General features: G+C 47.2%; 1 protein-coding gene across 1 annotated transcript in view; it reads left to right on the forward strand.

The window, feature by feature from the left end:
• CCT5 (chaperonin containing TCP1 subunit 5) overlaps window positions 1–15,701 on the forward strand; it is a gene marked incomplete in the record, with an annotated part of 307,206 nt that overhangs the window by 220,801 nt on the left and 70,704 nt on the right. Inside the window, 1 exon segment of the mRNA XM_077491963.1 lies at window positions 13,784–13,921. Coding sequence (XP_077348089.1) covers window positions 13,784–13,921 — 138 coding nt within the window.

The following is a 15,701-nucleotide window of genomic DNA, read 5'->3' on the forward strand; positions in this document are numbered from 1 at the left end:
CTTTCACCTGTAAACTATTAGGCTGTCTTGCATTAACTTCATGTTTGAGATCTCCCCAGAGTGGCACGATATTGAGGTCAGGAGATGGCCACTCCTGGCCTCAGCCAAACACTAACCAAGAGTGAAACGTTTTATTGTTCATATTCTCTGAAATATGGCAAAGAAATAAATTCTGCCAAGGTATGTAAACGTATGAGCACAACTGTATATCGAAACTATTTAAATAGTAGAAACGTGGGACTTTTAAGGCACCGCATACATTTATTCAAATTTATTAAAACTTCAAGTTCAATCCATGTGACAAATTACAGTAAAATGCAGTTGTGTATAAAAACAATCTAGGTACTGTAGCAAGACTGTAGTCTTTGCAGCCCAATAGGTTTCTCGGACAAGGTCCTTTTAATCAGCAGTGATCAATACAGACTTTCTATAAATGCCATCTAAATGAAATGACATCCTTTTAATAATCATAGTATTTATAATAAAACACAATATAATGAAAATTTGAATTTAATTATTCAATAACCCACACAGATACTCTTCCCCTAAGGGGGGGGGTTGGGAAGGGCCTTGGGTACACACATTTGCGCATAGGGGTCCCAGGATGTTCTCTCCTAGAACACTTTTGTTGAGGGGGAAAAAATACTCCATTGCAAGGATTATAACAACCTTTGATGCAGATTCCTACCTTTTTTGTTCTGAAGAAATCAATTTTGGTGCCTCTTTGCAAAGTGGGTTTAATGGGAGTGGTTTCATAATTCTCAATCAGGTATGCAGCTGCATCCCTTTAGACATGTTCCTATTAGGAGTATCTCACCAAAAATTTCTTGCGTTCACTGACACAGCTCCTTTCTTAGACCATCGGGTTGTTACGCCACCTTCAGGAGATGACTAGGCAGAACATGTACAACAAAACCAGAACTTTCTAGTTGCACCCAAGGGGCGGTCCCTTAGGTAACAACCCTCTAGCCTGCCTCCTGCAGCCTCAGTTTTTTTCCTGCCTAGTGAAGGACCTAGGAACCCTGCGGGCCCATCGGTACATGGATTTTTTTCTGCAGCAGTTTGCCTTTTGTGCAAGATTATGATCCTGTGATCTGCTTTCAACAGCTGGCTGGGTGACAGGCTGGATACCCTTATCCCTGTAGTCTCCTCAGCCTGGCCAGCGAGTGTGTGCAGACCAGAGCTCCACGCTGGGTCGGCCACGACATGCCCCCCAGCTCCAGGGGCGGCCGTTGAGCGTAATGCTTCGGGGCACACATGACAGGGCTACTGATGTCAGTGTGCAGGGCCAGCAGCCATCCCGTTCTGTTCGGAGAGTAGGTCTGTGATGCAATGTTCTCCAGCTTGCCAGGACTGGTGAGTACAGCTCTCCCTACCTCAGTGGGGCTGAGCAACTGGGTATTTCCTAGGAGGTCCCCCCCCCCATGCTGCATGGGCTGCTAAGTGGTGTGTGTGCCATAGACAGGGGCCCCCTGAGGGGGTGGGGGGCCTCTCACCTGGGAGGAAGGGGTACGTCCAATCTTGGACCTGAAAGCCCTCAATTACTTTGTAAAAGTACAGGGGTTCAGAATGGAATCGACTTGCTCAGTAGTAGTGTGACTCCATCAAGGGGACTCCCTGGCATTTTTGGACATCCAGGATGTGTACCTGCACATTCCCATATGCCTTCGGCATCATAAGTTTCTCCAATTTGCATTTGGGGAAGCACACTACCAGTTTGTGGCTCTCCCTTTTGGTTTGGCATCAGCCCCCTGAGTCTTTACCAATGTATTGGCTCCTGTTTTGGGGTTGCTCAAGGAGGAACAAGAAGTTTGACCGCCACACAGGAGGTTGCTCGCATCCTTCAATGGGCAGAGCGACATGTACAGGCCCTATCGACCATTTCCATCCCAGGAGTGAAGAACTGGCAGGCGGACTACCTAAGTCACCAGATGCTGGAGCCAGGAGAATGGGCATTGCATCCAGAGGTGTTAAGGCTACTGTGCCTGCGATGGGGAGCTCAAGATGTGGATCTTCTGGCCTTCTGTCTCAATCAGGTGTCCAGGACAAGAGATCCTTGGGCGGACTCCCTGGTGGTTCTGTGGGGTCAGCGCCAGCTGATCTATGCCTTTCCTCTGCTAAAACTGTTACCACGTCTGCTCTGCAGAGTGGAGGCCGAGGGGATTCCAGTAATACTGATTGCCTCAGTGTCCCTGCTACGCAGACCTAGTGTGCCAGGTGGCGTACGCCCCCTGGCGACTGCCGTTGTGAGGACCTACTGTCTCGAGGTCCGATTCTCCATCCTGCTTTACCATCGCTGGTTTTAACGGCATGGCCATTTGAGAGCCAGGTGTTGAGGAACCGGGGCCTTTCGGACTCAGTGATTCCAACTATGTTGAGAGCATTGAAATGATCTTCTCTGAAGATATATCGTACCTGGAAGGCCTACATCTCGCGTGAGAATAGGAGAGCGGACGCCATCCTTTCTCCTATGTCCAGGATCCTGCTGTTTTTACAGCAAGGAGTAGACCAGAAATTGGCTTTAAGCACCATTAAAGGACAAATAGCTTTGGCTGTCTTTTTTTTTTCAGTGACCCCTGGCGTCTCTCTCTAGTGAGCACTTTTGTTCAAGGGGTCAGACATGTAGTTCCTCCAGTGCGTCCACTGTTACCCCCATGGGATCTGAACCTGGTGTTATCGGCGCTTCAGAAACCGCCATTTGAAAATATCAGAGATCCTCCTGACTCATTCCCAGAAAGTGGTTTTCCTAGTGGCCGTTGCATTGGCCAGGAGGGTTTCGGAGCTGGCGGCCTGGTCTTGCAGGTCGCCCTATCTGGTTATCCACAAGGATAAAGTGGTGTTGCATCCGCAACCTTCTTTTCTGCCGAAGGTGGTTTCGGCGTTCCACATCAATGAAGACATTGTGTTATCATCTGTGTCCTAAACAGACACATCCTAAAGAGGTGGCCCTCCATTCCCTGGACGTAGTTCGGGCTCTGAGGGTGTATTTGTCTGCTACGGCTCACTTACGGAAGTCAGACTCCTTGTTTATTTCGTTGGCTGGTCCGAAAAGGCATGGCGGTCTCGTCGGCCACCATTTCCAGGTAGATCCGACAGATTGTAGTACAGGCTTACGCCTTGAAGGCGCAGGTGCCCCCCTTTCCGGTCACTGCCCATTTTGCCAGGGCAATTGGAACGTCTTGGGCCTTCCAACAAGCATCTGTTGCTCAAGTGTGTAAAGCGGTGACTTGGTGGTTCATAATTTTACAAAATTCTACAAGGTAGATGTCAGTGCATCAGCTGATGCCTGTTTTGGCCGCAAAGTTTTGCAGGCGGCTGTGTAACTTGCAATTGCACTTTTAAAAAAAAATTTCAGGTTTTTTTGGCAAAGTTATAGTAAATGCACTGTTGCATTTGTTACCGTAAGTTTTTGAGGCGGTTTGTAAGGTAGTGATTCCCAGATTGAGGAGCACTTTTTGGGGGGGGGGGGGGGGGTAAAAGTACTATGCTGTTCCCACACTGTTTTGTGGGTGAAGTTTTATACGATTTCCCACATGCCATTGTGGGTGAAGGTTTTTATGCTGTTTCCCATCCCTCGTTTTGGCACTGCTTGGGGATGTCAGTCGGTGAATATAAGAGAAATAGGATTTTTTTTGTACTCGCCGTAAAATCCTTTTCTCTGTAATTCACCTACTGACACAGCATACCCACCCCCCCCCCCCCCCCCCCTCTTATTTTTTTTTTTCCTTTTTTTTTTTTTTTACGTTTTACTGCTTGTTGACTTACTGAGGCTGCAGGAGGCAGGCTAGGGGGTTACCTAAGGGACCACCCCTTGGGTGGAACTAGAAAGTTCTGGTTTTGTTGTACATGCTAACATGTTCTGCCTAGTCCTCTGCTGAAGGTGGAGTAACAACCCGATGGTCTAAGAAAGGAGCTGTCAGTTGAACTACAGAGAAAAAAAAATGCTTTCTTATATTCACCGATTGAATAGCCATTGGGTGGTTACGCCATCTTTAGGGGAGGAATAGGCATAATGTGTCATGAAAAACACAACTTTTAGTTCCGCCCAAGGGGTGGTCCTTTAGGTAACAACTCCCCAGCCTGCCATGCAGCCTCAGTTTTATTTTGCCTAGTGAAGGAGATTAACCTAGTAACCCTGCGGCCCATCTGTCCATGTATTTTTTGTTTTTGTTTTTTCTCTGCAGTAGGTTTGCGTTTTTGAGCAAGATTAAAGATCCTGTGATCTGCTGTCAACAGCTGGCTGGGTGACAGGCTGGATAACCTTTTATCCTTGTCTCCCCAGTCTGGCCAGCGAGCGTGTGCAGACCAGAGCTATGCGCTGGGTCGGCCACGATGTACCTAAGCTCCAGAGGTGGTCTTGAGAGTTAATGCTCCAGGGCACACACAGGGCTATTGATGCCTGCATCAGTGTGCCGGGCCAACAGCCACCCCGTACTGATCGGAGAGTGGGTTTGTGATGGAATGTTTCCCAGCTCTGCAGGACTGGTTAGTACAGCTCTCCCTGCCTTGTGGGGCTGAGCATTCACTGGGAGGTTGATTTGGGGGGTCCCTCACCTTCCTTCTCGCACTGTCCCTATTTTCTTTCCCTGTGGGGGATGCTGCATGTGGCTGCTGAGCTGTGTCATGTGCTGGGGCTCTCACCTGGGGGGGGGACTTCTCTGGCTGGCTGTGCCCTGACGTGTTTTTCTCTCCCTGGGGGGGGGTGCCTAGTGGCTGTGTCTGTCTATCGCTGCAGCGCTGTTTACCGCCATTTCTATGTCACTGTCCCTCATGGTATTCAGTGTTCGGCAGCCATCTTAGGTGAGGGCAAGGAGCAGCATGCTCTCTTGTAGCTTGGTGGCCATTTTCTTGTTGCCTGAGCAGGTTTTTTGGTCAGTCTCAAGGAGCACCATGCTTTCCTGTAGCTCGGTGGCCATTTTACCTGTGTTTATGTCCTTTTATACTGGATACTCTGCGGCCATCTTCTTGGAGCCTGAACACGTGGATCGGTTTCAGCGCCATAAGCAGCAGCTCTGGATGACAGCGTGATCTCCTATGCACCTGGGAGCTGACAAGGAGCAGCGCAGAACCAGTCAGGGTGGTGAGTCCTGTGGGAAAAAACCCTCAGCCAGCAGTGGTTAGGCGGGTGGGTCCATCACTGTCTTAAGTCCCCATCAGGTGGCAGACAGGGTAGGGTCAGCTTGGCTTCAGAAACTGGTGTTTCTTCCCCCAAAATCCGGGCAATTGCAACCGGTTTGCCTGCAGATTGTGCAGTGCTTCTGGACGCTTTGTTGGCGGTCCTCAATTTGTTTGTTGCCAAGATGGAGGCGGTGCGTGGGCACAAAGGTGCTAAAAAGCGCCCCCCTCCTCGTCCTCTGGGGAGAGCTGACCTAGACTCAGCACTGCCGAGGCTGTGGTGACCCCTGTTCTGTTTCGGATGACGCTGACGAGAACTGTTCGGACAGTGAGGATGAGTCCGGGTCCATGTGCTACAAAGCGCTTGTTGGCGCACTTATCACAGCTGTGCTTGATACCCTGAAGATTCAGGAGCCAGCGGATCCTTCTGCTGATGTAGCGGTCCCTTTTGGGCACCGTAAGCCAGCCCGTTCACCTAAGGTGTTGCCGTATCTGACCTCTTTTGATAAGTTAATTTACAAGGAATGGGGTCGACCGCAACGGACCTTTTCGGTCCCCAAATATATGGTGGCGCGCTACCCCTTTGAGGAGAGCCTTCTCAAATAATGGTCAGATCCTCTGGTTGTGGACTCCCCCCCCCCCCCCCCCCCCCCCCCCCGAATTTGGAGGACAGGCTTCTCCTGTCTGCGTGGAACTAGCAGACCCACTAGTGCAAGGCCTGAAGTATGTTTGTGATGCGGCCCTGGATACTCTCCCTCTGTTATCCAGGGCTTCAGTGTCAGCAGTGGTGCTGAGGCGCCTGATTTGGTTAAAATGCTGGTCTGCTGACCAGGCATCCAAAAAAGCCCTGATGGATCTTCCCTTCCTTGGCGACTCCGCTTTTAGAGTACCTAGGCTTACTGCAGGACTCAATGGAAGTGAGTTTCTCCCTTCAGACAAGCTGCAGACTCAGAGCTGCGGTGAAACTGCTGATGAACCGCAATTGGTCGTCGCTACGATTCTACATGCGAGTCCTGGGACTCATGCTGGCCTCCTTCGAGGCAGTCCCGTATGCCCAGTTCCACACCAGAGTCCTGCAGAAGGAGATTTTGACAAAATGGGACAAATCTGCATTGTCCCTGAATTGGCAGATTCAGGTGAGCCAGTTAGTCAGGGATTCCCTGGTCTGATGGCTGAGGTCCCCGATACTTTAGTCCAGGAAGTAGTTCCTACCTCTGAAATGGACAGTGATCACAACGGACGCCAGCCTATCGGGCTGGGGTGGAGTAATGGGAGTTCAGTTTACCCAGGGCCTCTGGTCGGCGGAGGAATCAAAGTTGCCAATCAATCTGCTTGAACTGAGAGCGATCAGGCTATGCCTCTCTACATGGTCGATGAGACTGCAAGGGCGTCTGATCAGGATCCAGCCAGACAACTCCATGGCTGTAGCATACGTCAATCACCAAGGAGGAACAAGAAGCTCAGCCGCCGCACGGGAGGTTGCTCACATACTTCGGTGGGCAGAGCGACATGTACTGGCCCTGCCGGCCATTTACATCCCGCGAGTGGAGAACTGGCAGAATGGGCGTTGTATCTGGAGGTGTTCAGACTATTGTTACTGCGGTGGGGCATATCAGACATGGATCTTCTGGCCTCCCATCTCAATCAGCAGGTGCTGAGATTCGTGTCCAGGACAAGAGATATGTGGGCAGACACGTTAGACACGCTGGTGGCTCCGTGGGCTCAGTACCAGCTAGCTGATCTATGCCTTTCCTCCACTGTAACTTGCCACGTCTGCTGTGCAGAGTGGAGGATGAGGGGATCCCGGTAATACTGATTGCCCCAGACTGGCCTCAGCGTTTCCGGTACGCAGACCTAGTCTGCCTGGTGGCAGACACTCCTTGGTGACCGGTGTTACAAGACCTGTCTCAAGGTCCGATTCTCCATCCTGCTTTACCATCGCTGGTTTTAACGGCATGGCTATTGAGAGCCAGATGTTGAGGAACCGGGGTCTTTCGGACTCTGTGATCCCAACTACGCTGATGGCATGGAAATCATCTCCTCGGAAGATATATCATCGTACCTGGAAGGCCTACATCTCCATGTGTGCGGAGAAAGGATGGCATCCGTGCCCCTTTTCTATATCCTGGATTCTGCTGCTTCTTTAGCAAGGAGTAGACCAGAAGTTGGCTTTGAGCACAATCAACGGACAAATCGGCTTAGGCTTTTTTTTTTTTTCTTCAGCGACCCCTGGCGTCTCACTCCAGTGAGAACTTTTGTTTGAGGGGTGCGCCATGTAGTTCCTCCGGTGCATTCACTGTTTCCCCCGTGGGATCTGAACCTGGTGTTATCGGCGCTGCAAAAACCGCCATTTGAAAATATCAGAGATCCCTCTGTTAACTCTTTCCAAGAAAGTGGTCTTTCTAGTGGCCATTACATCGGTCAGGAGGGTTTCGTAACTGGCAGCCTTGTCCTGCAAGTTGCCCTATCTGGTTATCCACAAGGATAAGGCGGTGTTGCGTCCGCAACCTTCTTTTCTGCCAAAGGTGGTTTAGGCGTTTCACATAAATGAAGACATTGTGTTGCTATCTGTGTCCTAAGCCAACACATCCTAAGGAGGTATCCCTCAATTCCCTGGACGTGGTTCGGGCTCTGAGGGTGTATTTGTCTGCCACGGCTCCCTTCCAGGAGTCAGACTCCGTTTTTGTTTCGGTGGCTGGTCCAAAGAAAGTCATGGCTCTCTCGTTGGCCACTATTTCCAGGTGGATCAGACAGATTGTAGTACAAGCCTATGCCTTGAAGGGGCAGGCGCCCCCCTTTCTGGTCACGACCCACTCCACAAGGGCAATCTGAACGTCTTGGGCCTTCGGACACCAATCGCCTGTCGCTCAAGTGTGTAAACGGCAACCTGGTCGTCTGTTCACACCTTTACAAAATTCTAAAAGGTAGATTTCAGTTCATCGGCTTATGCCTGTTTTGGCCCCAAAGTTTTGCTGTATAATTTCACTGCCTGTTTTTTGGGGGTAAAAATGCAGTACCTTAAGTTAATGCACTGTTGCATTTGTTACCGCAGTTGTGGTGCGGTTTGAGGTTAGTCTCTCTATTGAGGAGCACCCTGTTTTTGGTTATTCCACACAGTTTTTGTGGGTAAAGTTTATACAGTTCCCACGTGGCATGGTTGATGAAGTAGTTATGCTGTTTTCCCATCCCTCATTTTGGCACTGCTTGGGGACGTCCCAATGGCTAAGAGGAGCTGTGTCCGTGAGTACAAAAAAAAATCTTTTTTTTTTTTTTGGTTGAAGAGGATGCCTGGAGTCTGACTTGTATCTTAGACAGACTTCTGGGAAAATGGTGAGCCAATCACACAAGCAGGAAATTGTTTCTGGGGTGTGTTCAGTACACACTCTGTACAGAAATCCAGATAGCCTTATTGCATAGCATTTTCAGAAAATTACAGCGGCTGCAGATTGAAAAGGAAAGGTATTTTTTAAAAACCTTCAATTACAATATGACTTGTCGTAATTGTATACGCTATATATTTTTTTTCTTTGCTTAACACCCCCCCCCCCCCCCCGTGGAGTTGCCCTTTTAAGCATGTACTGCTGCATGTATACCTATATCCACATAGACATGTATAACAGAACAATAACCAAAACAAAACCCGAACCCCCAACCTGAGGTGGCTGCACACCCAAAACAAACTAGGGCAATTTGCCCTCTGGGATGTGTGCAAGAAGGCATCGGTCACCTTCTATCCAACAAGTAATGCATAGACTGTAATCAGGAGTTCAGGTATTAAAGGTGGTGTGGTCTCCCAGTATACACTGGGGTCAAAAAACGTAGGGTAGCTATAGCAACAGGAAGTGGGCAGTGAAGAACTCATCTGTAGGTAAAGGAGTCGCATCAACAATATACAATTCGAATGGATGCAGTCAAATGGCTCAAAACTGTAGCCGATCGTTAAGATAAGTGCTCAGCATGGGGGTACCCCTCCACAATGTGGTGATGGTATCCTATAGGTCTCCTATACACCAGCTCCATCAGTACATAGTCCAGATTTGTGAGCACAGGTAATTAAAGGAGGCACAGACGTTAGGCACCCTCTTGAGCACCAAAACAGCAGGCAGGTGAGCAAATCAACGGGATTCCAGAAAGGAGATCCAGGGATAGGAAGAGGTCTCACCGCTGACTAACCTTTTTCTATCCAGTTTGATGCCTCTTCTGGGGAGGTAAAGAAGCAGGTTTTCTCCATCCGCCACTGTCTAGCTGGAAGTGACATGCTATGCTTAAGCCCTCTGGCTCTGAGCTTAGACCACACTGCATCGAATGGTGCTGGGTTTCCAAGTAGTTAGGGAAGATTGTGTGTTTGTTTTTGGAGCGGATTTCTGCCAGGGCTCTGGCCTCTCTCAACACCATGTCTTTTTCGGTCTTTAAACTGCAATAGTTTTAACGTAAAGGTGCGGGGAGGGGATCCCTGAGGGCCTCTCATGGCAGGCATATGATTCCGCTCAACCATTAAGGGGGAGAATCTGGCCCCAGGAAGTGGCGTGGTCAGGGGGCATTCAGTAAAAGCAGTAGAAGATTTGTCTGTGCATCGCACAGGGGCCCTTCGCTGGCGGACATATCTGTAAATACTTCTCTGCAACCCCAGGAAGCTTTTCACTACCAAACTGGTCTCAACTGGCGCCATTCTGCCCCGGTCCACTCTTTGGACCAGGCTGCAGCAGAACCAACACTGGGAGACACTGACAATACATGTTGAATACAATGTAATAAAATGTTCACAACATCTTCAATGTGTGCAGATCCCTGTTATAATGTTCAGAGATTATAATGACCCCAGGGGTGTCCTCCAACAGATACTCACTGCTCCACCTCTGCCACTCGGCCGTGGATCGAGTCCTGGTCCCTGCAAATAAAATAAACATTCGTCTGCAGGGTATTTTATTCATCAGCACGGTTTGACTGGTGGTAATGGCTTGCATAGCTGCAGCCAGATCAGCTGCCATAGCTGCGGGAGAAGTCGTGGCCTCTGTGTGGCCATGTGCCGTAATGGTGGCGCACTTCCTGCCCGATCCAAGGATGGAGCTGTCTGTGTGACGAGTCCTGGGCTGCGATCTGGTCATGACCCAGAGACTATGCCAAGGTTGCGGGGGCCAAGTCTTGGTCAAAGTAGAGGCTTCACACCGGGTAGAAGACCGGATAAACAGGCGGGACTCCAAGAGCGGCGTTTAAGAGCGTCCTCTCTCGTCGCCATTTTTGCATTGCTTTATTTTTCCCTTTACAGCTTTCAGAGTTTGTAAAAGACCCCCTCAAACCATATATTTTTTAAAAGCACATGATCAGAAGAACAAAAAGGCCCTACTGATTTTCAGGGCCCTATATTTGCATAAAATGTTTAACACTGTTTGATAAAAATACACTAAAATCATAATTAGCAGATACAAACACCGCAAATGTTTAGAAATTCCTATTCAGTTTCTTACAAATATAAATGTTTCGCTTCGGAGAGACATTGGGGAGCTAAACAGACCCAGAATATCCATCTGCACTGTGGATTAATGAATAGGAGTCTCTGTAGAGAGACTTATTCATTCACAAACTGAATCATAATAAACACTGTGTACTATGCTCCGGTGATGAACAGAAGCAATCTGTGCCAATTGCTGTTTGTGTTTTCAGGAAAGGGGCCCTCTATCATGACCATCACCGATCTGAGTAGCAGCTGGTGGGAGGGAGTAAGTGGAGGGAAAGTCAGTCAGCAGAACTGCATGGAAGGGGGGCAACCTGGGGATCTCGCAGCAGGAGGGAGTAGTCCCAGCGGGATAGTTTGAGTTTTTTTTTTATTTAAGTTGCACTGTGGCTGGATGGAATTGCTGGGGGGACGAATTAGACAATTGCATCATGCCACAGAGGATCAGTTTTGTCAAGGGGTGGGTAATCTGCAGAGGAAGGGAGCAGTAAGGGGGGGGGGGGTGGAGGGGGGGTAAGTGAGAGGCAGGAAGCCGTGTTGGGGGTTCATGTTTTAGGCGAATAGCCCTGATCAGCAGATTGCCTGCCCAGCAAGCAATCCGCTTGTCAGTGCTATTCTGCAGAGGGTAAGGAGAAACTCAGCAAGCAGCCAATAGTGTAAATCGGTTTATTAGGTGTACATAAACCTAGTGACAGCTTCAACTCTGGTATATACAGGGAGATTGTGCCTGCATGGGCTGTGTGGAGGATCCTGCACGAGATTTAGAAATCATTTTTGCAGCAGTAGCTCTGTGGAGACAAATGAGAACACTGGAGCCACGAGCTGTATGAAGCCTGGATTAGAATTGGCTAATCGGAATGTGTTTCAGAAGTTAGTGAAGCCTCCTTCTTCGGGCTCGACTAACCTCTGAAACTCATTCCAATTGGCCAGTTCCTCTCCAGGTCTTGACAGCTGTTGTCGGGTTCTGTGCAGCTCGTGGCTCCAGCATTCTCCCTTCTGTCTCCACGGAGCTGGCGCTGCAGCAAGGATTTCTTAATGATCTTGTGCAGGATCCTTCTCGGCTTGAGCTTGTATGGGCTATCTCTCTGCATACACACACTGAGTTGAACCTATTGGGTTTATGTACATCTAATAAACCGGCTGCTTTGGCGCCTTTCCTCCTACCCCTCTTTTCCAGTGTGGGTTCCCTGAGAAGGCTGCCTGCTTATAGCAGGAGGAGGCATGTTGGGTCTCTGTACCAACCTGGCCAGCTGGAAACAGTGATGTAGGGCTGTACGTATATGGCAGCAAAAGGGTTAAAAAGGTAATGCAAATTCATACTATTGCAGTGGGGAAGAAACATTTTTGCAAGTTAGTCTAAGGAGAAGTAGGCAGAGAGCGAGACCTTAGAAACTTGCGGGGTATTATACTTGATTGCAAATTCCAGTTATCCCCCAAAAAGGGGAGGAAAAGATTAGGGATGGCACCACTGTCTAGGTATAGTCGGTGTAAAATACTATAAATTAATGGAAATTGGGTAATGCACTCACATTTTAAATTGTACCACAAATAAGTGTATGTGTATGTACGTGTATGTATGCGTGTATATAAAATAATTATTGTGCTCATAAGTTTACATACCCGGGCAGAATTGGATTTCTTGGCCATTTTTCAGAGAACACGAATGATAAACTTTTTCTTTCACTCGTGGTTAGTGTTTTTGGCTGAAGCCATTTACACTCAACAGTTTACTCTTTTTAAACCATAATGGCAACAAACTACCCAAATGACCCTGATCAAAAGTTTATATACCCCAGTTCTTAATGCCGTGTATTGCCCTCTTTCATCAATGACATCTTGAAGTCTTTTGTGGTATGTGGATGAGGTTCTTTATCTCAGATGGTAAAGCTGCCCATTCCTTTTGGCAAAAAGCCTCCAGTTCCTGTAAATTCTTGGGCTGTCTTGCATTAACTTCACGTTTGAGCTCTCCCCAGAGTGGCTCACTCCAGAACCTTCACTGTAGCCAATGACAGGTCTACTTGGCCTTGTGTTTTGTGTCAATGACTTGGAATGTCCAATTACGTCCCATGTGCAGCTTCCTGGCTGAATGCAAATGTTCCTCCAGTATTTTTTGATAACCTACTGAATCCATCTTTCCAAGAATTTCAACCAAATCACATCCCCAAAACATCAGCAATCCACCTCCCGTACCTTTCATTCTAGGCCTTGCTGACTCCTCTCCAAATGTAGCGTTTATGCTTGTGGCCAAAAAGCTACATTTGTCTCATCACTCCAAATTAATTTGTGCCATAAGGTTTGAGTCTCGTCTCTATGCTGTTTGGCATATTGTAAGCAGGATACTTTGTGGCATTTGCCTAGTAATGGCTTTCTTCTGGCGATTTGACAATCTTTATTCAAGTGCCTCCTTATTGTGCATCTTGAAACAGCGACACCTCATGTTTTCAGAGTTCTGTATTTTGTCTGTAGTTATTTATGGGTCGTTGCATCCCAAACAATTTTCCTGGCAGTTTTGGCTGAAATTTTAGTTGGTCTACCTGACCGTGGTTTGGTTTCACCAGAACCCCTCATTTTCCACTTCTTGATTAGTTTGAACACTGCCGATTGGCATTCCAATTTGGGTGGTTTCTGTTGCCATTATGGTTTAAGAGTAAACAGTTGATGATAAATGGCTTCAGCCTAACACTAACCATGAGTGAAAAATGTTTATCAGTCATGTGCTCTGAAAAATGGCCAGGAAACCATAAATTATGCCAGGGTATTGAAATTTATGAGCACAACTGTATATAACTGCATCAGTCAATACACAGCAAGGATGTCCAGCAGGGGGCAGTCTCTTCAATGACTCCAGTGAGCATAAGAGATGAACAAAGCACCATTTTTTTTTTTTTTTATCTTATTGGTGGGATTAATCTTAGATCCTGTGCAGACAAGAGACTGCTGAGTTAGATGTGTGAAACTCTGTATGAACGTCCACATATTTATATGGAGTTGGAACACTCCACTTGGAAAATTTATGTGGAATCCATTTTATATACATGACCCTCCATTGTCTGTTTTGGATACAATTTTTGGGTTTTTGCACCAAGCTTTCCTAATACTTCCCTATTTGTAGGGTTGTATTGTTTTTTTTTATTCTGTGATTATTATTTTTTGTTGGCAGTAAATTCCAAATTACTCTTGACAAATGTGTTTATGGCTCTGTTTCTTTCTTTACAGATCATTGAAGAAGCTAAGCGCTCCCTCCATGATGCTTTGTGTGTCATCCGTAATTTAGTACGAGACAATCGCATTGTTTATGGTGGTGGGGCAGCAGAGATATCTTGTGCGTTAGCAGTGGGCCAAGCTGCTAATAAGGTAGGACTCTGTCATGTATTCAATCTTCAATTTTGTAAAACAAAAACATTCTAAAAACAAACCAAAGTACTATGATTTGGCTAAAGAGACAATCATAATTGCCTTTCCAGTTGACCCCATCTGATCAATATTTTAAACCAGGGGTCTCCAAAGTATGACATCTGGCCCGCTAGGACATTTTGTCTGGCCTGCAGCTACAGTCATCGGAAACTCACTGCGGGGACAGACTGTCTCTGCTTGAGTTTGCGGGGCTTGCTCTGCATTCTGACAAGCGTTGAGGGGGGGTGTGCAGCCCGAGTCCCGCGACTAAAGTAAGCAAACAAATTCTTAATTATTTCAGTGCAGACCTGCTGCATCTCTCAGCTCCCACCCTGCAGTTAAATCCAGTTTCCTTTTTTGCTGTAATTTCAGATGGTGTGCCTGTGTAAAAGTGGAGCGGGACCCAGGAAGTGCAATAGGTCTCTAATGCCAACCCATCACCACAGGGGTGATTGGTATTTGATCACCCCTGCGGTTTTTATTTTTTGCGCTATAAACAAAAGCGGCAATTTTGGAGAATGCATTTTTTACATTTTGCTCTAATAAATATCCCCCAAAAATATATAAACTTTTCCTCAGTTTAGGCCGATGCATATTCTTCATATTTTTGTTTAAAAAAACTGTGGTTTGTGGAAAAGTTGTAGCGTTTACAAAATAGGGGATAGTTTTATGGGTTTTTTATTCATTTTAATTTTTTACAAGTAATGGCGGCGATCAATGATTTTTATCGTGACTGCGACATGACGGACATTTTTTGGACCATTGTCATTTATACAGCAATCAGTGCTATACAAATGCACTGATTCCTGTGTAAATGACACCTGGGTTAAGGGTTAACCACTGGGGGGGGCAGTGTATGGGTTAAGTGAGCCCTGGGGAGTGTTTCTGAGGGGGGAGGCATGGCTACGAGTGACACACCACTGATCTCTGCTCCCGATCACAGGGAGCAGAGATCGGTGACACTGTCACTAGGCAGAACGAGGAGATGCTTGTTTACATTAGCATTTCCCTGTTTTTCCTCCCCAAGAGGCGATCGCGGGTATGCCCCCGGTGATAGTCCGTGGGACCTGTGACCAGTCTCGCGGAGCTTGCCGGCGGCGCACCCGCTGGCTGCCTCTTAAAGGACAACGTACAGGTATGCACGAGCCCTTCTGCCAACGTATATCGATGTGAGGCGCTCATTTATTAGCTCTTTTTAAATTTATTTCCCGTTAGGATGCATTGACTAATGTCCTTATTTAATATGCTTTTAAAGCATACCCATTTTTACTGTTTTTTTGTTCCTAAGATTTTATCCCAATTACGATCTAATAAGGATCATAGTTTAGGGAAGTTGTTTTTTTTTTTTTTTTTTTTTTTTTTTTTCCAAATTAGGTCTTTGTATTCCCCTTATGTTTCCCTTTTGTGTGATTTATACTTAAACTAATTGACATGATCAGGTCTGTATTGGTAATCAGTAGGTCTATTAACGCCTTGTTTCTAGTTGGTGCATTTACCACCTGGCCCATGAAATTGTCCTGCAAGATATTTAGGAACTTGCGAGTCTTAAATGAATGCGCGGTTCCTTCCACCCAGTCTGTCTGGATACTTTAAATCCCCCATTATAATGACACTTCCCATTCTTGCTACTAATAAAAATTGTGATAGGAGGTCCACCTCCTCCCTCTGGTTAGGGGTCTATAGCATACTCCCAGTATTACTTTCACCTTCGTTTCCTCACTTTGTAGCTCTACCCATAAGG

The sequence above is a fragment of the Lithobates pipiens genome, unplaced genomic scaffold (assembly GCF_037356315.1).
Source record: "Lithobates pipiens isolate NorthernLeopardFrog02 unplaced genomic scaffold, aLitPip1_a1.2 Scaffold_19, whole genome shotgun sequence".
NCBI lineage: Eukaryota > Metazoa > Chordata > Amphibia > Anura > Ranidae > Lithobates > Lithobates pipiens.